General features: G+C 31.5%; 12 protein-coding genes across 12 annotated transcripts; 5 read left to right on the forward strand and 7 right to left on the reverse strand.

Moving 5' to 3' along the window:
- Positions 1 to 294: 294 nt before the first annotated feature.
- Positions 295 to 2,250, reverse strand: TVAGG3_0258530 (beta-lactamase family; the record flags this gene model as incomplete). The annotated part of the gene is made up of 1 exon (XM_001312195.1): positions 296 to 2,239. The coding sequence occupies one exon, from the start codon at positions 2,237 to 2,239 to the stop codon at positions 296 to 298; it is 1,944 nt and encodes a 647-aa protein (XP_001312196.1).
- Positions 2,251 to 2,862: 612 nt separating this feature from the next.
- TVAGG3_0258540 (uncharacterized protein) lies at positions 2,863 to 3,304 on the forward strand (the record flags this gene model as incomplete). The annotated part of the gene is made up of 1 exon (XM_001312196.1): positions 2,869 to 3,255. One exon carries the CDS (start codon positions 2,869 to 2,871, stop codon positions 3,253 to 3,255), a length of 387 nt encoding a protein of 128 aa, XP_001312197.1.
- A 248-nt stretch (positions 3,305 to 3,552) lies between these two features.
- On the reverse strand, positions 3,553 to 4,143 carry TVAGG3_0258550 (GTPase protein; the record flags this gene model as incomplete). Its single annotated transcript, XM_001312197.1, has 1 exon — positions 3,553 to 4,143. One exon carries the CDS (start codon positions 4,141 to 4,143, stop codon positions 3,553 to 3,555), a length of 591 nt encoding a protein of 196 aa, XP_001312198.1.
- A 469-nt stretch (positions 4,144 to 4,612) lies between these two features.
- TVAGG3_0258560 (uncharacterized protein) lies at positions 4,613 to 5,724 on the forward strand (the record flags this gene model as incomplete). Its single annotated transcript, XM_001312198.1, has 1 exon — positions 4,649 to 5,704. The coding sequence occupies one exon, from the start codon at positions 4,649 to 4,651 to the stop codon at positions 5,702 to 5,704; it is 1,056 nt and encodes a 351-aa protein (XP_001312199.1).
- A 371-nt stretch (positions 5,725 to 6,095) lies between these two features.
- On the forward strand, positions 6,096 to 6,850 carry TVAGG3_0258570 (cellular macromolecule catabolic process; the record flags this gene model as incomplete). The annotated part of the gene is made up of 1 exon (XM_001312199.2): positions 6,149 to 6,850. One exon carries the CDS (start codon positions 6,149 to 6,151, stop codon positions 6,848 to 6,850), a length of 702 nt encoding a protein of 233 aa, XP_001312200.1.
- A 324-nt stretch (positions 6,851 to 7,174) lies between these two features.
- On the reverse strand, positions 7,175 to 8,044 carry TVAGG3_0258580 (uncharacterized protein; the record flags this gene model as incomplete). The annotated part of the gene is made up of 1 exon (XM_001312200.1): positions 7,175 to 8,044. One exon carries the CDS (start codon positions 8,042 to 8,044, stop codon positions 7,175 to 7,177), a length of 870 nt encoding a protein of 289 aa, XP_001312201.1.
- A 258-nt stretch (positions 8,045 to 8,302) lies between these two features.
- On the reverse strand, positions 8,303 to 8,677 carry TVAGG3_0258590 (proteasome regulatory particle assembly; the record flags this gene model as incomplete). Its single annotated transcript, XM_001312201.1, has 1 exon — positions 8,303 to 8,677. One exon carries the CDS (start codon positions 8,675 to 8,677, stop codon positions 8,303 to 8,305), a length of 375 nt encoding a protein of 124 aa, XP_001312202.1.
- An 80-nt stretch (positions 8,678 to 8,757) lies between these two features.
- Positions 8,758 to 9,426, reverse strand: TVAGG3_0258600 (spectrin binding; the record flags this gene model as incomplete). The annotated part of the gene is made up of 1 exon (XM_001312202.1): positions 8,758 to 9,426. One exon carries the CDS (start codon positions 9,424 to 9,426, stop codon positions 8,758 to 8,760), a length of 669 nt encoding a protein of 222 aa, XP_001312203.1.
- Positions 9,427 to 10,097: 671 nt separating this feature from the next.
- Positions 10,098 to 11,263, forward strand: TVAGG3_0258610 (serine-type endopeptidase protein; the record flags this gene model as incomplete). The annotated part of the gene is made up of 1 exon (XM_001312203.1): positions 10,113 to 11,213. One exon carries the CDS (start codon positions 10,113 to 10,115, stop codon positions 11,211 to 11,213), a length of 1,101 nt encoding a protein of 366 aa, XP_001312204.1.
- Positions 11,264 to 11,649: 386 nt separating this feature from the next.
- Positions 11,650 to 12,300, reverse strand: TVAGG3_0258620 (RNA polymerase II transcription regulator recruiting protein; the record flags this gene model as incomplete). Its single annotated transcript, XM_001312204.1, has 1 exon — positions 11,650 to 12,300. One exon carries the CDS (start codon positions 12,298 to 12,300, stop codon positions 11,650 to 11,652), a length of 651 nt encoding a protein of 216 aa, XP_001312205.1.
- A 495-nt stretch (positions 12,301 to 12,795) lies between these two features.
- TVAGG3_0258630 (RNA polymerase II transcription regulator recruiting protein) lies at positions 12,796 to 13,494 on the forward strand (the record flags this gene model as incomplete). The annotated part of the gene is made up of 1 exon (XM_001312205.1): positions 12,840 to 13,481. One exon carries the CDS (start codon positions 12,840 to 12,842, stop codon positions 13,479 to 13,481), a length of 642 nt encoding a protein of 213 aa, XP_001312206.1.
- A 183-nt stretch (positions 13,495 to 13,677) lies between these two features.
- Positions 13,678 to 14,890, reverse strand: TVAGG3_0258640 (palmitoyl-(protein) hydrolase protein; the record flags this gene model as incomplete). The annotated part of the gene is made up of 1 exon (XM_001312206.2): positions 13,891 to 14,877. The coding sequence occupies one exon, from the start codon at positions 14,875 to 14,877 to the stop codon at positions 13,891 to 13,893; it is 987 nt and encodes a 328-aa protein (XP_001312207.1).
- Between the last annotated feature and the right edge of the window lie 636 nt (positions 14,891 to 15,526).

The raw sequence follows: 15,526 nt of genomic DNA on the forward strand, positions 1-15,526 counted from the left end.
ACTTATTTTTCTTATTTTTGTATTGGAGATATATTTTAAAAATAATTGTATGAAAATACGTTTTTACAGTTATTATCTTGGTCCAAATGTATGTATTATGTTATTTTCTTAATGTATAACAAAAAAAGTTATAAAAAAATAATAAATTTAATTCCATATGTGAACATCATTGTAGAAATACTTCATATTGTGAAAATTTTCTTGAAACTTGGAGATAAGCTTGTAAAATTCATGATAATAAAGTGGAGTTGAGTTAAAAAGAGTTTAATTACAATAATAATGAAAATAAATGTTTTTAGAGTCTGTAAATATCAATAATTATATCACAAGCAATCAGTGTAAAACTTATTGCGTTTGCCAAGAATAATGAAGTAAAAACAATGAAAGAGCAGCATAAGTTTGGTCTGAAAGGAATTGGTCTTCCAGAGTAAGCTTCATCAGTTATTATATTCAATGATTCGAAAACAGTCATTGATTCTATTGATTCATGTTTTCTATGAATGCAATAATTATAAATCAAGAAACACAAAGTAAAGATAGAGCAAAGGATTCTTACACTTACAATTATATACAAAGAAATAAGAACATGGAATAAATTATGTTTCAAATGTATTGCTGATTTAATAGTGTTTGTTGTTCTCAAAACTAATGGTTCTGCAATACATTCTGCAGCAATTAAAAACGTCAAAACAATGTACTTGAAATGTTTCGATGCCAAAATGTTTTTGTTGTAAATGCAAGCAATAATTAAAATGCCAATTATCGGTACGAATGAAACAAAGAAACAAATATTAATTATACCACAGAAAATAGTGATATTTCTGTTGACATTCTTTGGAACTTTCTTGAATCCTGTACAATAAGTATATAAACCATTAATTTCACCTTTTTCATTAAAAGTAAAACTCAAATGATATGTTCCAACGTTTTTATTAGGTGTCAAATCACTTCTTGAATACAAGTTAATATCTGAAACATTGAAAGGATATCCATCCATTAATATATGATTCTTAGAAGCATCAATTTTGATTTCAATAAGAGAATTCAACAAAGTAATATGACTTAAAAATCCAGAATGAACAATTCTGTTGTTTTGATAATATCCGGCTGCATCATTAGGTATTGAATTATTAGAAATAGGTGTATAAAGTCCCCAAATATATCTATGGAATGAATATGTCATCAAGAAATCAGCATAAGTATTTGCAAATCCAACATAATTCCATCCTTCTTTTGGTAAAATACTGATAACTGCACTTTGCCCTGGAGTGTTTCCTAAGTGCTCTAAACCAAGGATTTTGTTCGTATAATACTCTTCCCATAAGCCATGACTGATTCCTGGTGAACCTTGTGAAATAATTTTAGAATTATTCAAAAATAATTCAAGTGTATCGTTTTTCTCGAAAAGAGGGCATTCAACGCCTTGTACTGGTGTGATACTGTTTGCAAATATACTTAAATCACCAATTGTACTAATGCAGGAACCTGCAGGAGCGAGAAAAACTGAAGTTGGATCTTGATATTTCAGTTTGCCATCGACTGTCGCGTAACCGGATGCTAAATTAGAGAATTCATTGGATGAAATGTCTTTGCGTGATGGATCAATTGATGAATGTGTCATTCCAAGTTTATCAAAAATATTTTGCTTGATGTAGTCACAATATTTAACGCCTGATACTTTCTCGATGATAAGACCTTCAACAGCTACACCGAAGTTAGAATATCCAACAAATTGGCCTGGTTTTGAATAAGATCTTGGTTCCATGCGTTTGATTGAGTCTTCGGGGTCTTCGTCAGATGTACTGTGTGGTAATATCGGAGAATCGATTGTTTCATCCCAGCCTGCGTCATGATGCATCAAGTTTAAAATTGTGATTTTGTCATTTTTGCTTTTATGCTTGAAAAATCCTTTGCCTAAGTATGTTTCGATATCTTCTTCGAAATTAACTTTGCCTTTCTCGTATAACTGCATTATTCCAACGTGTGTCAACAATTTTGTAGTTGAACCCCATTCGTAGAGAGTTTGAAGCGTTGCATTTTTCTGTTGTAAGATATCTTGATAGCCAATTACATCTTCGTAGATCTTTTTGCCCTGATATGAAATGGCGGCAGCTCCTGATGCAAAATAAGTGCCATTATAGTTAGTATAAATCGATTTAAGTATATCAGGAAACTTGTCTGAAGGTATGCCACCTGGAGTTGTTTCTGAAATTGCAGAGTTGACTAAAAGAAATAGCATCTAACTTTTTTTTGAGGTTCTAATGGTGTAAATTTCCTATTGAAATTTTTTGCAACAACAAATTTTCGTCATACCAAGAAATCCTATTTTCGTATTTTCATATCTTTTGACATTTGTTATCTTCTCAATTTTTTGAAAGGGGATCAGGAAGAATATAAAATCTGTAAATCTAGCCGAAGGATTAGAAAATGCGTGTGCAAGATATTATTAAATGATGGTACTAAATATTCTCGCGTTAGTATTTTTTTGAATAAGAGATGATTAGATAAATTAATGTCATGATTAATTATATAGCCATGTCATACTGAAAAACCTTGGGTTTTCATCTAGTATAGTTAGGGGTAATCACTATCATGTCGTTCTCTATCAAATTTCAATTCCATCTTCATTAATTCAAAGAATCACAAGGCTGCAACTGAATTATTTAAGAAGTACAAAGAAAAATATTGCATGGTAAATAGTACAAATGCAATTTGATATCATCCTCTTTCCAAAATATTAACACTTGTTTCATTTGAAACGACATCATGATGCCACAATTATTTATTTCTCCATATATGCATAATATCAAAAGTTCATACGCAATTTATCATATCATGGTTACTGTACGTTAAGAATTTTTTATTTGCATGAATAACTACTCTAGTGAACCAGAAATAGATCCAAGAGATGAAATAATTGAGCAGCAGAGGGAAGAGATGCAATATCTAATTGATACATTTAACAGAGTTTCACAACAACTTCGAGATGAATTATCACTTTATGCACAAAGAAGCGCAAAATTGCAAAATGAAATGATGTATCATATTAGCGTTCTTAAAGAACAAATTTCAAGAAAACAAGCTACAATTCAAGCAGCAACGACACCATATCCAATGTATGACGATTGTAAGCCCAAACTAAACGAGAGAACATCTTCGAAATCTAATAAGGCAAAGCCAGAGCGTAAAACTTCTCATATGCAAGCAAATAGAATGCAATCTACAAGCACTCAGCAAAGTTCATCGGGGAACTGAAATTCTGCATGGAATACGCTATTATTTGTTGTTATTAAAACATTTTGTTTGGATATTAAATTAATTTTATAATATTTCCGATTCTATGAGTATTTTGTAGCTGTTATGTGTTCCTTTTATGTAACTTTAAATTTAAATGTTATTCTTTTTATCTTGTTTTGGGTCTTACTTTAAATTCCTTTCGATATTTTCAAAAGGAAGGGTATCTGCTCATGTTACGTATATAAAACTCACATGATTGTTCAAATGATGTAAAAACAAGCATATTATAAGCAAAAATTAAACATTTAAACAACCTTAGCAACAATATGAGCTATCTTTAACAGGAGTAGTATTTTCAGCAGCAATTGGTTCGTGTTTTTCTTTAAGTCCAAATTCTCTAGCTAGAATTGCTGCCTGTACAAATAAGTCTTCAATTCCAGATCCGTTCATTGCAGACACGTAGAATATGTATTTGAATTTGTCTTTGATTTGCTCAATAGACTGCTCTAGATCATAGGTTGGTTCAAGATCAATTTTGGTAATTGCGAGAATTGCTGGAATTGGATTTTCCTGATCTTTATCTAAGAGTTCCTTCCATTGTGAAACAGAATGCATTGACTCGAAGTCAATGCTAGAAACCGCAATAATGGCGCAATGACTGCCACGAACATAGATTGGTGCAATTGATCTAAACTGTTCCTGGCCTGCTGTATCCCAAAGAGAAATTTTGATAATTTGATCGTTGTGAGAAACTTCTTTAAAATAATTTGCAGATCCTAAAGTAGGTTCAATGCCATCTGTATAGAGATTTTGTGTCCACCTCTTAGCAATGCATGTTTTACCAACTCCTGAATTGCCAAGAAGAATAATTTTGTAAGTCGGCTCCTCGTATGTGGGATTTATCATAAAAATTTCTGACAAATTATTTTTAAAGAATTTTCCACCGCGATGTAAGAAAAAAGAATACGCTGAAGTTCAGAAATCATATATTGTTGTATCGACCCCCAAATCTTAGGTTTACAAGGAAATTTGCCCAAAATGTCATTATCGATGAAATATAATATTTAGTTTTTGCTGTATTGAAATCATTGATAAAATCAGAAAATGTTGGATTACTTAAATAATTCAAATTAATCTTGAACAAGAAGGCAATATTAACACTAGATTGGGATTGATTTGATATGTGACAGGCATTCTTGAAATGTTAACTGAGATATTTTGATTTTTTAATTCGAAATACATTCCAATCTTGATTTGAAGAGAATTTACGTAGTAAATATGTCAGATTAGTAAATTCAATTCATATTCTAACTAATGTATGTTTGGAAAATAAAAGGATTTGATTGCAATATATGTCACTTTTTTATCCAGACATCAGAAATTTCCCAAAATTAAACATTTTATCCGTAAGATGAGGAAGGGATCGAATATATACCTGATTGTATTCTCAATCAGTATATCAGCGTTATCTCTGTTTGTTTTAAATTTTCAATCTCGTTTAAATGCCGATAAATTGGATTTATTATCCGATTTCGAACTTCCAAAACGAATTTATGCCAATCCATATCCACCTCCACGAAAATCAAATCATTCAATACCAGATAAAGACAAACTATACATTGCTGTAATGGATAGTGTCTATGAACCAACGGAACTGCTATGCACTCTATATGATTCTTGGATCAAAGAAGTTCAAGAAATGCAATTTGTTGATGCAGTTGAAATTTACTCGCTTTCTTCATATTCAGATTCGAATTGTAGTCTTAGAACAATTACATTTGCAGATCCTCCTAAACAATTTCCAATTAACAGAAGTCCTTCATGTTATCTTATGTATTCTTTATTCAAAATGTTCTTGGCGCGCTCTACAGCAAATTGGATTTTAATTGTCAGCGATGGAGCTTATGTTAATCCAAAACTATTACCAAAATTCATTTCTAAGTACGCCAATTCATCTTACTACGACTCTCCTTTAGCAAAAGGCCAATGTCAGGAACTTCGAGATAATTTTCAGATATTTGCACCAAATTCTGGTGTTTTACTTACGAGATCTGCTGTAAAGGCCGTCTTTGACAGACCAAGGAAGTTTGAAATCTCTTGTCAAATAGAATTACCAGCATATGAAACAATTACTCATGTTTTGGATCAAATTGATATTATGCCCATTCACAATCATGATTTCAGGTTCCTTGGTCAACCATTTACTAAATCAAAGTATTTTAAATGGATTGATTCAGGAGATTATTCAAAAGTAAAGAATTGCACATCAGGATACTCTTCTCCAAGGATATGTTATCCTAGATCGTACAAAATCAAAGATTTGGTTGTTTGGGCAGGTTCAGGAAAAAAGATTGACAAAATTAAGTTTTTGTTAGGAGCCAAACGATGGCTTGACTTAGCTCCTGATAATTTAGGATTCATGTACAATACTTACGAAACTGATATCTGTATAATGTCAAAAGATTAGAATATATTGTCTAACTTTACTCTGCATGTATTATTTGTTTGTTTTATAAAAATTTAATATATGTTTGTTTATTATTTTTCATATTTACCATTAGAATTATTGAATCACAATATAATTTTCTATTTGTAACAATGTAAACCGAGAAGCTGAAGTCAAACTGATAAAAATAAGGAAATAAATATAATGCTACTAATCAAATTTCAAAATTGATTTAAAAAATTTTAATTATAATGCAGCTGATTGATCCTACAGTATACATAGTGAAGATACGTCTCACCTATTCTACGTTATCTTTAATGGCATCTCCACTTTCATAGATTTTCATATGGAAACAGATGACAAGGAATTTGTCACTTTTAAAAAATAAAAGTAATGTTCAAAATCAAGCAAAGCCCTATAAAACGGACCACTAACAATATATGTCACAACGGGAAGGATTACTACATGGATATTATGAAGTTAATCAGGATATCAGATTATTTTGCAGAAAATTATTGCAATTTTAAGAATACAGGAATAAATCTTGTTGATTTACATTCAACTGAAGCATTCGACTGTTTTATAAAGATTCTTAATGGAGAAAGCCCATTTATTAATATTAAATACAAAAATGAAATTTTATCCTTAATGAAGGAATGGAAATGCACTCCACTTCTTCAAGATTTCGACGATACAATTCATAATGGTAATATAGAACCGAAAAAGGTTTACTTGAAACTTCTCAGTGGAGAAGTCCATCTTTTACACATTTCTAATGACGTTACTCTCGACCAATTCCAAGGAATTGTTGAGAAATTATCCAATGTTCCAAAGAAAAGTCAGCATTTGGTTTTACATGGCCAAAATTTAATTACAGAATTCCTATTTAAATCATTACAAAACGAAGATAGAGTTACAATGGCATCAGATGCTGTTAACGTAGTTCCAATATACGTAAAGGATTTAACAGGAAAAAGTATTACCATTCATTTATACGCACACTCAACAATTAGAGAATTACAGCTTGTTGTATGTCAACGCTTAAACATATCATTTAACGAATGCAGGCTGATTTTGAACGGTATTCCTTTATCAATCAATAAAACAATGGATGATTACGGAATCAAAAAAGAAAGTGCAATCCATTATATATTAAGACAGTTTTAACTATATGTCTTAGTTTATAATAAGATATTTCAAAAATTTATAATAATATTTTGTTTTTTATCTTGAAATTTGTATATTATAAAACTATTTGTATTGTATTTCGATTCATCTTATTTTATATCCTTATTCTTATTCAAATTCGAAATAATCCTGTTTCATTATAATTTTCTTGATTATCTAATACATATACAGGATCTTCCATTTACAGTTCTCTAATGGATTGTTATCAATACGGGCAAAATATTATAATTTAAAAAATTAAAAGTAAAATAATGGTATAGAATTATCTTTTATTTATAAAACTTTTGACAATACGGGATATCATCATTGTTTTCCTCTTTTTTGTACTTTATCAACAAGGCCTTTCAATTGGAAATTTTCTTCATGCATTGCATCCAAATCTGTTAAAAGATCTTTAAGATTTGTCTTAAGAGCTCCATTTTGCTTAAGTGCTCTTTCTAAACTAGCTCTGACATCTCTTATTTGTTCTTGAATTGAAGCCGAAGTTCTATGAATAATTGTTGAAGGCCCATCGTTCTCTTCATCTGAGTCATCTACAGTTTCTTGTTTCTGATCTGTATTATTTTGTGAATCAAATTTTTTAATTCTGACTTCAATTTCTTTTGCACGCCTTTGATTCTTCTTCATTTTTACAGCGAGGCCATCCTCTAAGTCCTCTATCTGTTTTTTAAGATTTGGTATTTCTTTTGCTAAATCATTCGTATTTTTATTGTTTTCTATGGCTAGCTCTTCATCAAGTTCTTTATCTTTCTGTTCTAGCTCATCTATCATGTTCTGTGCTGACTTAATAAGTGATTCATAATCAGTTGAATCTTCTTTATCGAATAAACCTTTGCATTGTTCTTCAAGTATATTATTTTCGTAAGTTAAGATATCTATCGTATCATTTAGCTGCATTTTTTCTTGGTTTAATGATTTAACTTTATCTTTTAGTGATTTTAGACTTTTCGCTGAGTTATTATATGAATCATGATAAGTAATTGATTCTTTCTCTAATGATGATAAATTTGCTGTTTGTAAATCGAGCGCTTTTATTGCTTGATCATAAAAAATTTGAAATTCTTGAACTGCTGATGGATCATGCTTCTGAATTAGATCTTGAATGTCAAGTGATTTAGAGCAAACAAGAGAAACTAACTCATCTCCACTAAGATTTTCGTCATCATTGAGCATTTTATATAAAATTTTATTATTGTCACTTTTGTTAAAAATTTAATAAATTGTATTTAAGTTGACTATATTTATCAGATGAATTTATCATAAAAATTCAAAAGCCTGTAAATATTCAAAATTGAATATGATTGAAAATTTTCGTTGACAATTCAGCGTTAAATTAAATTCAATAGTATAAAGTAACATCGAATAATGTTTGATTAAATAAGAGTAAATCAAATTAGAAACAATTTGTTTTATGTTCTTGATATTTGTGAATTATTGAAGCTTTGATTTTTCTAACCCCCTAGTAAGTATATCAATCATCTCTGTGTCATTGAAATAGCGTGCATATCTAAGAGGGCTATTGCCCTCAGAATCATAAACATCTACTTTAGCACCATGAGAAATAAGATATTCTGCTATTTCGGTATTAGGATTTCTTAATACTGCTAAATGAAGAGGTGTTTGATGATTTATATCTTTTGCATTTATATCTGCGCCATGAGAAATGAGAGAAGATACCACTTCTTTACTATAATTCTCTACTGCATCATGGAGTGGTGTCCTCAAATAATCATGTCTTGCATTTAAATTTGCTCCATACGAAATGAGTATCTCTGTTGCTTCTTTGTAATTATATATAGCTGCCATATGAAGTGCTGTTTGGCTTGATAATTCTTCATGGTCAATGTCTTGATGATACTTTTTTGGTGAAGATAATAAAAGATCTATTATAATATAATATAATAGAGAATTGACTTATAAAATCGACCAAGCTTGGAAAAATCCAGTTCTTCATTTTTAATTAATTCAATACTAAGTGGATATGAAGAACACCATGGAACAATAGAATTCTTATTTTTCTCGAAAAACAGAAACATGGATTTGATATTTTGCGAATAAATGACTTCATCATCATCCATAATATCATTAAGATTGATTTTATTAATATTAATCAAATTTTTTTCAAACATGTAAGCAATGAATTGATTGTTGTGAGATACAATAGCATTCCGGATACAGTGATTATTGATGGAACTAGCTTTTAAGCTTTCATTAATAATGTCGGCATTGCGTCCAATAATAGCATTCTCGAGAGTACTATTGGAGCTTAAATTGTATGTTTGATGAAGAAAATAGAATATGTTAACGGAACCATAATAAGCGCATTGATCAATAATATTTCCTACAATACTAGATTTTACAATTTCTTTGATATCAGGAATTGGGTTTTGTGCAATATATTCTTTGAATTTTCCTATTTGATCATACATTATCATATATTGGACATCATTTTCCCTGATTTCAAAATCAGTATCAAGTTCAGCAATGCAAAAACCTTCTTCATTTCTTTGGAAATTCAATGATGGTGGGAAATAACAAACCAAATTATCAATCATTTCTGGGGTAATGGAATATTTAATGAAAATTTGATTAAGAATTTTAATATATTGTTTGACAGCTCGGTAATTGTATTTAATCGCATTAAAAAGACTACTTATGATTTTGATTGGTTGTAATTTATACTTGTCAACAATAATTGTTTTGATCAAATCAAAAATTTCATCAGTTGACTCATCTGATCTAATGTGAAATATCCTGTCATATGCTGTTATGAAATCATTGTACTGTTCCATCAAACTGTTGGCAGTCAAAATGAATGGCCCAAAAAGTAAAAAAAAAATAATGCCGTTTATTTTTATCAATAAAGTGGTCGTTTCTGACTGATGGACTCTAATGTGAAATATCCTTGAAAGGTTCTTGGGGAAAAAAAACAATTTTGTAAGAAATATATTGAATTCGAGATAAAATATATTATTTATCTAATCCAAATGAAAGATCAGCTGTTATGGCGTGACACATATCAAGCATTAAAGAATCTCAATCAAAACTAAGCAATTCAAATTCGATCGAAATTACAAAAATGATTATAATTGCTTTTCGACAAAAATTTTGGATGACTACTAAATCATGTAATCAAATTCACGTTAAAATCTTGATATAAGGTTTCTCCCCCTGAAATTTTTATAAAAGATCTTTTTCCATTCAAAAATAAATTTTTTTTTCTGATAACTTTTTTAAAAGAATGTCGAATATTACAACCTTCAATGATATAAAGAGAAATGAAAGTCCAAAGCCTATGTACTCTGGAGCAGGAAGAAAGATCGGTGATTCTTCAAATAACAACAAAAAAAACAATCAAAATTTATTTCAAGGACGCGCCCACCGTCTTGATGGTACAGTAGTTGAACCTCCTAAAGAAGAGAAAAAGAAACCAATGCCAAATACAGAACCATTACCACCAATGGATGGATATGAATATCGTCAAGAAAAAGTTGTTGTAAATGCTTTAGCTAACATCCCTAGAGAACTTGATGTCAATTTCTGGACATGGAATTTGGAGAATATGGAAGATATTCAATGTAAAGACATGTGCCTCTTAAATTACTGCCCTTGCTGTGTTGGTCCATGCTGCTCACCAGTAAGAAAAGCTGATTGGTGTGGAATTCTTAAAAGATTTACATTCTGGCTTTTACTTTTCCAACTTGCTTACTATATCATGACTCTTTGCTATTCAACTGATATTGGATGGATGCTAGAACCAAGTACAAGCATAGTCATTAAATACGGTGCCATGAGTACTCAAAAAATCAGATATGATTATCAATTCTGGAGATTATTTACTTATATGTTCTTACACGGTTCATGGATTCACATATTATTTAACTCTTTAGGTCAATTCATGTTTTGCCTTGGCTGTGAAAAATCTTGGGGATATGTCAGATATATTGCTATTTATTTCCTCTCAGGAATCCTCGGTGGCCTTGTTTCTGCCATGAAAAGTGCTAATCAGATCTCTGTTGGTGCTTCTGCTGGTATTTTTGGTATAATGGGAGCTTATGCTGCATTAATTCTTCTTCTCTGGTCGCAATTACAAGGAATGGCCAAAATACAGCTTACCACATTCCTCATTATGCTTCCAATCATGTTTATTTGCGTTTCTTTCCTTCCTCACGTTGATTGGGCTGGTCACCTTGGTGGTGTCCTCGGAGGAATCGGTTTAACATTCTTAATATTCTGCGATAAAGCGGAGGAGAAGAACAGAAAGTGGTTTATTCTCGCTGGCGTGATTATTATTATAATTTGTCTCGCTGTTCCTCTTCCAATTATCTTTACAAGGAAATAAGTTATTATAATTGCCTATTTTATTAATTTATTGTAGTATGACTCATAAACAATTCTCATGTTTTAATTTATTTTCTCATTAAGTTGTAGATAACAGTGAAATAAAATTTCTGTAGATCATAACATTAAGCATTATAATCATTTTGGTATTAAACTTTAATAAAATATGATTTTAACTAATTTGGTGCTCCTATTAAAATCCTAGCCATATATCTCTTCTGGTGCATCTATGTAAAGCAAATCATGCTTAGTATAGCTTTCATCAAAATTTTGCTCCTCCGATATGAAACATCAGGAGAGAGAAGGTGAGAACTTTCATAATCTAAGAGCTGAGAAAGAGATCCTAGCTTTGTTTAAGCAATTCAGAATCTACAATTTTGAAGAGGGAGAAAAAAAAAGATAAATTAATAAAAGAAAATAACAAACAATTTTACTACCTAGAAGCAAACAAATTCTACATTGTCAAAAGAATCAAAAATTCCTTCTTCGATTGGAAAGCTGAAATCGAAAGCGTTGGAAGAAAGAATTTGTGATCCAAATGTCTTGTTTTCATGATCAATTAGCTGCTCGGACTTCTCTAAAACTGGTAAGACCTGCTTGAAGAAATTATAGTTGGATGGTTCGATGACTGAAGGAGATGAGGCATCACTGTATTCGCTTGAAGATGATTCGACATTTGTAGATGAAATAGGGGAATTGTTGCGAGATTTGGCGGCATAAGATTGGGCCAATTCATGGCGGCAAAGAAGTTTGAATCTGTTCTTTGCCATGATGGCTGTACGTCCTGGAAGACTCTTTGAGATGAGGGACCAATGGTTGCCGATTTGTTTCTGGAGACGAAGAAGAGTTTCATCTTCTGCAGCTGTCCATGCGTCTTTGCACACGCTTGGTGTGAGGACAGAGATATATCTCTCTCTGCATTGACGTCCGTTTCTTCCTGGTATGTGTGTAGCGATAAAGTCCCAACGAGAGGCACCGAATTTGCTAACAACTGATGTTAATAATTCATCTTCTTGTTGTGTCCATTTGATCTTAGACACCTTGACTGTGTTTTGGCTGAAATTGCACACGGGTTGATTGAACGACATCAAAATCTGGCAATGTGATTTGTTGAACGGTTTTTAGTGCCAAAAATCTCCCGTGGAAAAACCGGTTTTATGAAAATATTTGTCATTATGACATGTTATTAGTGCCACTATTTTCTATGAGTTTTCTAACGTGCCTGATGGTCGATATGATGTTTCAAAATGGGCTAGATAAAAAAAGTGTGAATTTCTATTTTTCAATATTAATATGCATATGATGCACATCATATATTCCAAGTCTTTAGTGTTTATTCAATATTGAGGTAAATGAACCCGAACAACTTGCGAATTTTCGGACATAAACTTAATAATAGTAAATATCATCTAACGGTAAGTAATATTATGTAATAAGTAAATAATGTTATAGTCTCCTTTCAAATCGAAATTATATCACAAAAATCTCTCATAATATTTGACACATTTGAGTGTGTAATGGGTCAATAGAACATGTCACATTGGCAAAATATTTGAGAAAAAGTATTTTCGCTTTCTAAAATTTTTGGCACTAAAAACCGTTCAACAAATCACATTGCCAGATTTTGATGTCGTTCAATCAACCCGTGTGCAATTTCAGCCAAAACACAGTCAAGGTGTCTAAGATCAAATGGACACAACAAGAAGATGAATTATTAACATCAGTTGTTAGCAAATTCGGTGCCTCTCGTTGGGACTTTATCGCTACACACATACCAGGAAGAAACGGACGTCAATGCAGAGAGAGATATATCTCTGTCCTCACACCAAGCGTGTGCAAAGACGCATGGACAGCTGCAGAAGATGAAACTCTTCTTCGTCTCCAGAAACAAATCGGCAACCATTGGTCCCTCATCTCAAAGAGTCTTCCAGGACGTACAGCCATCATGGCAAAGAACAGATACAGATTACTATGCAGACATGAAACTATGTATGGACGTAATTCAAAGCAAGTAATCTTTCAAAACAGTATTAAGCCAAAAAATGAAGTGATTGAAAATACGATTTTATCACCACCATCAATCATTTCATCACCATTGAATCAACAACCTCAAACTCCAACTAAGTTACATTCTCATGGTCATGAAATGACTATTCCACCATTAATTCTTCAATCACAAAGCAGAAATTTTCCAGCACTGGGCATCAAGTCTCTAATTGATGAAGAATCCTTATTCCATTATACAGACCTTGATGTCTCTGTATTTTAAACATGTATTTTATCCGGGCAAAAATAACTCACTTTTTAGAGCAAACTTTGTTAAAATATTGATAAATAGAGTATAGAAATCAAATTTAATAAGTTTTTGAACATAATCTCAAATATTATATTTTGCGATCATTCAAATGGATGAAACTGAGCAAATATAACGTTATACATGTTATGAGGATGAATATTCTACTCTTATTTTATTGATTATTCTAAGAATAAAATAATTTATCAATAATCGCTCAAGATCAATAGCAAAGGAACGAGTATGTGATTAAATTTGTACTTTTCTAGAGAAAAAAGAATGTGATTGATGGAATAACAAAATAATTTTTTAGACGTAAAATATATGATTAGAAAATTAACAGTAGTATATAATTCAATATATTTCAATGAAAATGCAACGATTTTCAATTGCGTTTACCCTCCATCATGGCATCGAAATCTTTGAAGTGTTCATCATCCTGAGATTGCATTCCTGTGTAAGAAATGTATTTAACATCACCAACATTAGCTCCGAAGTGGCTCAAAACGAATTTAATTGCTTCTGTGAGCCAATTTGCATTTCTTCTTCCGTTGTGGCCTCCGTGTAAGTGATGGAATACTTTATCTGGATTAGAGTAAGCTGAGAAGAGTTGTCTGCCTTGATCAATTGGAATAAATTCATCATCTGTTGCATGACCTTGAATCATTGGAACTGCGTCTGGTTGTGAACCAGCTTCTAATGGGGATACGTCCTTCATATCAAATCCAGCTCTTCCCTTTACTGTGTTCTTAAGCCACCATAAAACGGCCGGAACAAGGAAGCTTGGTAATTTCTGCTTCTTGGCAATATCAGATATGACATCTGGGACTGATGTAAATGTTGAATCAACAACAATGCATTTAAGATATTGGGATCTGGCAAGAACAGCTGTAGCAGCACCCATTGATCTGCCCCAAAGAGCAAATGGACTTAAGTTAAATGTGGAATGTAAGAAATCCATAAGATAGTTAATATCCAAAGTTTCGAAGTATCCAAGTGAAATATAATCGCCATCACTCTCGCCACAGCCAGCAAAATCAAAGCAATATACTGCTATACCGCGTGGACAAAAATTGGGGATCAAGAATTGACCTTCTATTTGACTTGAAGCATTGCCATGCATGTAAATGATACATGGACCACCGTTCATGATATCTTGACCTTCTGTAAGATATATAGAGCCAACAATTTTCTGATCGCGTGCATTTGAAAAGTTTAAAGGATGTCTTACATAATTTTGTTTATCTCCGCAATTCAAATACAATGGAAGTTTGCTTACATCATAATGACGTCTTGGTGGCCTGATAATAGCATCAACAGCTTTATTGACTAGGCTTTTTTCCTTCTCTTTATCTGCGTCTGATTGAGACATTTTACAATGTGAATTTTTTTTCTGACTATCGTTCTTTTATATCATAATTCTCAAAAGCAATAAATTCCAATGGAGCAACTGATTCGTGGGATATTTTGCCATCCGACAAATTTCCATTCAATTTTTTTATTGACTAAACTGCCAATATGCATTTAGATTCGATTGTTATTCATGATTTTATAAAAAAACCAGTATGAATTTTCTGATTTTGGAAAACCAGATTTTGAATACCGACCTTTCAATTATAACTCTGACATCATCACTACGATGTATCCTTGGCTGCAAATTCTTTCAAAATTTGATAAAATATCGATTTTTGGTTGTCAAAAAACAAAATGGGAAGATTTAAATGCATATTGGATATATCTAATGGCTTCATGTGTTCATATTGGCATAATCTTAAATATTGTCTCATATCAATCAAAGTATGTTAGAGCAAATGGCTTTTGACTAACATTTCTTTTTCGAAGTTACAAGAATATATGGAAGCAGATAATATCAGACATTTTAAATCTTTCGTTTATGAACTTTTAGATTTGTAATTCCATATGTTCTCTCTTTATAGCAAATTATAAAAATTAATAGAATAAGCAAAGCATGATAATTACGACTTTTATCATATACACTGAATAATGGATGCTTTCATTGT

The sequence above is a fragment of the Trichomonas vaginalis genome, chromosome V (assembly GCF_026262505.1).
Source record: "Trichomonas vaginalis G3 chromosome V, whole genome shotgun sequence".
In the NCBI taxonomy this organism is placed as follows: domain Eukaryota; phylum Parabasalia; order Trichomonadida; family Trichomonadidae; genus Trichomonas; species Trichomonas vaginalis.